This window comes from Engraulis encrasicolus, chromosome 17, assembly GCF_034702125.1.
Source record: "Engraulis encrasicolus isolate BLACKSEA-1 chromosome 17, IST_EnEncr_1.0, whole genome shotgun sequence".
In the NCBI taxonomy this organism is placed as follows: Eukaryota; Metazoa; Chordata; class Actinopteri; order Clupeiformes; family Engraulidae; genus Engraulis; species Engraulis encrasicolus.
Genome location: NC_085873.1, coordinates 22321356 through 22327304, shown reverse-complemented (window position 1 = coordinate 22327304; position 5949 = coordinate 22321356). Strand labels below are relative to the sequence as shown.

Sequence of the window (5949 nt, the reverse complement as noted above, 5' to 3'; positions counted from 1 at the left end):
TACTGTGATGTTTCCTAGTTTATCACTTTGGCATGCTGGTTATCCTTGAAGAGCACAGTAAAATACTGTGATGTGCAAGTTAGGTGAGAAATGGCAAGTGATACAATGATTTCAGACTAATTTGCTGTGTGCCGTGTGACCATCACAGTAGCATAGTGTACCAGAACATCAGAGTAATTAACTGTGAGATTTCACAGTAAATTACTTTGAAATCCTTGTAACTTTTTACTGTGCACATATTGTATAATTGTTACATGTTAAAATGTTAGGGCCATGTGTACATATTGTTGTCTCTAATCAGAGTTGTCTTCCTTGTTATTTTTAACTTCTGTTCAGATGATTGAGTTCTTTGTTCCTTGTTCCTTGTTCTCTATGGAGACCTACAGCAGTGACCCGAGTACACCAAAATGGCCTTTTTTTCATTGGTGACAAAAGAGGACTATATGGAATCCTTTAGACGTTACCACATCTGATTTCTGCTCATCAAGAGGTTTAATTTGATACCAAACATGACATATTTTAATGATTTATGTATTTTTTGGCTTATTTCCCATAGTGAAGGTGTGGGCGTGGCTTATTATGTCATTTAAAAAAAATGCTCAAGGGTGCCTGAGCGGCACCCGTCAGATTCTGCATCTGCAGCCCCTAAACTATCAATATATGCAAAAAAATTGCATCCAGACCTTACTTTACACCTTTCTCAAGGTTCTACGACACAGAGTGCGTTTTAATATGCGACCTTGCCTCCTCCACTTGCCTCCTCCACTTGCTTCTCGTCATGATGACATCACTGACAACAGCAGTATATTTCAATATCTTGCAAAAGCTCAATTGTAAAGTCTTTTTCTCATTTGCAATTGGGATGGTGAATGAAAAACAGTCCCTCAAAAGTTGTTGTGGCGAGGCTGACAGCTGGGAAACTTTATCGTTTTCTCCACGGAGGAGGGGCCAGGAGGCGTGACGAAGAGACAAGCACAAGTGGAGGAGGCAAGGTCACATATTGGGATGCACCCACGGCATTATAAATTAGCTGTTACCAGAATGGCAATTACCAAGTCGTAATGTATTACTAAAGGCCCCGTTTTCTGTCATAGTAGTGTAGTACTATAGTAGTTAACTTTTAATGTCTATTACAGCGTGCCACAGGAGGTACGGCGTGCATTTAGGGGCTTCGGTTGCTATTCATGTGACACCATTTCCTTTTTTCCCTTGAATAGGTAAGAGTTTTGCCATCTGCCCAAGTAAGTACTTTGAATGCTTTAGCAATTGATTCTATTGCTCATATAATTATTAGGACTTCAGTCTTCAGTTTATATAGGCTGTGAATTGAATTGCAGTCAACATTGAAGGTACAGCATTTGAAGAAGGGTTTAACATAGTCAAATGTTCTGTCAAACAACTTCCTTGGCGGAGGTCTGCACTCTCAGAGAGTGTATTTCTAGTTGTTATTATGATGATTATTTTTTATTTTCTGTTTTTTTTTAATCAAATTCAGTTTTGTTCAGTTGATATTTCAGTTTTCTCACAATAGTTCTCATGCCGAGCAATGTACAGACCAATGTACAAAGTGGGTAGACTCAATTTTATCCTCTAGTGTTTCCTAGTTGTAAGTGCATGTTATGCACTATTAAGGCATATGGCACGTTGGTACATGTTAGGATGCCATACTTAGAGCTATCATCAATGGACCCAGATGATTTGTGCTGAAAGAGAAAATGGCCAGGTTAGAACTGGTCAGATCTAATGTGATAGTATGTCTTTTTTTTGTTAAATCTTTTTATTTCAAAGGACCAACCATGCAAACACATTTTCTTTGTCTTTCATATAGTTTTCAAGTCCTTTTCAATTATTATTTCCCCATGCACCAACACCCACCCACACACACACACACACACACACACACACACACANACACACACACACACACACACATTGAGAAGATAAAGAATAGGGCTACGTTATATATATTAAAAAAAAGAGATGTGTACGAAGGGCATTGCTTTCAATCTCAAAATGTGCATAGGCTATATTTAATAACCAACATAATATGTATTAATATTAGTATTGTTATTATTATTATCATTACTATTATTATTATTCATAATGTGGAATACCAGCGTCATGTCAAGGATCTATCTGTTCAAACCAGAAATTATAGGGTACCAGAACTCATCACAGATAGCCTTTGTTATATTGCTCCAATGTCATTTTGTCTAAAGGCAAAAAAGAAGATATTTGGTTCACAAAAGTCTTAAAAGATGGGGGTAATGCATTTTTCCAAATTAAAAGTATACATTTCTTTGCAAAATAAGTAATCAAAATGAATATTCTTCTTTTTGACTGATCTAGGACTAAGGCCTTTGTATCATTAAGTAGATATAGACTCCTGGTAGGTTCGAACTGTCTACCCAAGACTACTTCAATAAATGAATGTATTGAGCCCTAAAAGTTTTTTAACACTACAATCCCAAAACATGTGTGTGAACGTCCCTTCTGCCTTATCACATCTTTGACAAACAGCTGTGATGTCTTTCGATATTTTGTGCATTTTTGAAGGGGTTAAGTAGGTTTTGCAAATAAATTAGACATTTGCTTCTTTGATTTTATTGCTAGTGAAGGGGAAATGAATGTTATTAGAAATATTTAACCATGCATTATCATAAAATATTTTCCCTATATCATTCTCCCATGTCTATCTCAACCCCACAAATGATGATGGGCCTTCTCTTGTCATAAGGTTGTAAAATATACTTATTTTCCCTTTTAAAGTTTCTGAAGAAAATAGCAACTCCTCTATTTCCGATAATTCAAACCTTAATTGCCTTTCTTTAATAAATGTTGTAATAAGGCTTCTTAGTTGTAAGTAGCCTACTTAAAGAATAGCTTATGGGAGCTTAAACTGTAACTTTAAATCCATGAATGATTTAATCTTGCATAATAGATCCATATTTAACACATTTTTAAATTGTATCAAGATTAGTCCATTGATTTGTATTAGTTAAGGTAGCTTGGGATCTAAAGTCTGGCTTTAGAAATATAGGTGAATGAGCGGAGGTACCAAAGGATATTCCCATTTTCTTTCTACACTTTTTCCAAGTTTGTTAAGTGTTAACGACAGTAAAACACTTGCCTATGTTCTTAATTTTTTCAAAATGATTTATGAATATGAGGGAGCTAAGTATCGACTATTTTTGACTCAATATTCACCCACAACGATTCTTGTCTCATTGCTATCCATGAGACTAGGTTCCTTGTTTGAGCAGCCCAAAAGTAGGCTAGTATTGAAGGCTAAGGCTTCTGGCTTCATAAGAGTAGAGAGACTAACACAAGGTTTTTTATTACTCCAAATAAATCTTGAAAAAGAGTTATTGATCAACTTGAAAAAATCATCTGGGAGCGAGCAAGGAAGCATCTGAAAAAGAAAAAGAAATCTTGGGAGAACATTCATTTTAATTAAGTGTATTCTTCCTAAGAGTGATAATGGTAGTGAAGTCCACCTTGATAGTTCTGATCTGACCTTGGAAGAAAGGGGAGTATAGTTTTCTTGAAATAAATTCTCCAATTCTGTGGTAATGAATATGCATATACTTAAAACCTTTTGGAGTGGGGTTGAACCCACTAGAGGCAAGCATTATATTTCTGTGCAAAAGTATTTCTGTGATAGTATTTCTGTGCAAAAAGTTTGAACATGCTTACAAGCCTTGGCCTAATAATTCATTGATAACAGTAAAATTACACTAGGCTTAAAGTAGGCTAGCACATCCTTTGTATGAAGTATTTTGCACGTTTCCAGAAGTTCCCGATTTTTGGTCATTGAAAACCCATGGCAGATTTTTAATTCACCAATTTCTCTAGATGGAGGTAGGTTTAGACACCACCATAACATGAAAAACTAAGTTTCTCATCTCTTTTCGACTAGTTCTAGAAGGAACCTGTGTTCATGAAGAAGACAACGAAATAATGGAGGAATCTGCCAAAAATCTTGGTAAGAATCAGTATTCCCCAATAATACAGACTAATAAATACACCTAATTTCAACTGACAAATGCAAACAAAGCTCAGCGTGATTAGCATGCTGTATGTTACGTTAATGGAAAGAAGAAACCTAAATATACTGTATACATAATATCAATAGCTTATTCTGTCATAGGCACATTTCAGTTAACTAGGTGATCTCAAGCCCTTGTCATTGTCATTAAAAGGTTTGACACAATGGAGTGAAGTTTTGAAGAAAATGGAAGAAAAGGATGTGGAAATCCAAACTTTGACAAAATCAGTGGAAATATATGAAGTGGATATAAAAAACCTTCAGGATGAACGAGAGAAAGATCAGAAGGAGATAGAAAGGCTCGAACAGCTGCTTCAGGATGGTAAATGTGCTTAAATCATACTGTATGTATGTATGTATGTATGTAGGCCTACATACATACAGTACATACATACATACATAGACTATACATACATGAACCTAACTTAAAGTACTCATTCAAGGACTACAATTTTGTTTAATACAAGTAATGACTTTTTCCCACTTCAGCTGCAGCTAGGAGGAAGAGGAGCATGGATCCAGTTCAGCCAGACAGTTAAGATTTTTTTTTGGTCTACAGAAATATCTATAATAGCTATAATCTAGTATAATATCTTTAATAACACTGCATGTAGCCTAATGTGTTGCTTACACTGATTGGCTACCATTCCATTTTTCATCTGAGAGGTTAACAATTGACAAAATTGCAACAGCATGCAAAATGCAGTGGACTAACAGCAAAATGATAGAATTTCTAGTAAATCCCCATTCTACAAATCGAATACAGTACATGAGAAAAAAACTCTGAAAAACTTTCTGTTTGTCTTATCTGCAGTGTCATCTACAGAGGACCAGACCAGTGAAGGAGCCTCACAGACTCCTGCTGGTCCCAAGCCTGAGCTGAGGCTGGTGCTGCTGGGCAGGAATGCTGCTGAGAAAAAGGCAGCACAAGACGCCATACTGGGGAATACAACGGTCAACAGCAGTGAGACTAGCGGCAGCAGTGAGACTAGCACCAAGAGTGAGATTAGCGTGGGCAGCAGTGAGACTAGAGCCTTCTCGGAGAACCAGAGCAGTGAGAGCCAACAGGAGAGCGTGTGCGATAGACGTGTGAATGTGGTGCACACTCCAAACTGGTTCAGTCCTGAAGTTCATCAGGGGAAACTGAGGGAGGATGTGGCTCTGTGTATGCAGCTCTCAGCTCCTGGACCACATGTCTTCATACTTGTCATCCCTGTCGAAGATATCACAACAGAGGCTAGAGCATTGACTCAGTATGTTGAGAACTTATTTGCAGGGATGAGTTGGAAGCACACCCTGATTCTTTTCACCTCTAGAGAAGAAATAACTGAAGAGACCATGGAGGAGAAGCTGACCACAGGATGTCAGGAGCTCATGAAAGTGGTTGAGAAATGTGGACACAGGTGGCATCTTCTGAATGTAAGCAAGAATGACAGTAGTGACCAGGTGGAAGGACTTCTAAGAGAAATTGAGGATTTGGTAGACCACAATGTGAAGGATAGTTTCTACAACAGTGAGACCTATCTGGAGGCAGAGAATCAGCTGAGAGAGATGGAACGCATGATCCAGAGAGAAAGAGAGGAAAGAAGAGAAAGGGAGGAGAGGGAGTGCATGAAACAACACGAGGAGGAGTTGCAGGAGTGTGTCAGGGTAATGGAGGGAAAGATCCAGGAAAAAGGATGAGAAGATTAAGGCTCTTGAGATCAAGATCGTTGATCTGGAGAGAGAGCTGGAGGAGGAGCGGAATGAGGAACGACGGCAGGAGCTGGAAAGACAGCTGAAGGAAGTGTTTGCACAGAGGGCTGAAGCAGAGGAAGAAAGGCAACGTCTGCGAGAGGAGATGGAGAGAGAGAAGAGAGAGAAGGAGGAGGCGCACAGGAAAGAGATTGAAGAAATGCAGG

The 5949-nt window shown here is 38.2% G+C and overlaps 1 protein-coding gene across 1 annotated transcript; it reads left to right on the top strand.

The window, feature by feature from the left end:
- Positions 1 to 372: 372 nt before the first annotated feature.
- On the top strand, positions 373 to 5731 carry LOC134466949 (GTPase IMAP family member 4-like). Its single transcript, XM_063220876.1, has 2 exons — positions 373 to 397; positions 4863 to 5731. The coding sequence occupies exons 1-2, from the start codon at positions 373 to 375 to the stop codon at positions 5729 to 5731; spliced, it is 894 nt and encodes a 297-aa protein (XP_063076946.1).
- The last annotated feature ends 218 nt before the right edge of the window (positions 5732 to 5949 follow it).

What these genes read in the sequence shown, in the direction of transcription:
- LOC134466949 (XM_063220876.1), top strand. Translation starts at nt 373, where the DNA reads ATGGAGACCTACAGCAGTGACCCGA. An exon ending in GACCTACAGCAGTGACCCGA is followed by an intron (nt 398 to 4,862) that starts GTACACCAAAAT and finishes TCTTATCTGCAG; the next exon opens with TGTCATCTACAGAGGACCAG.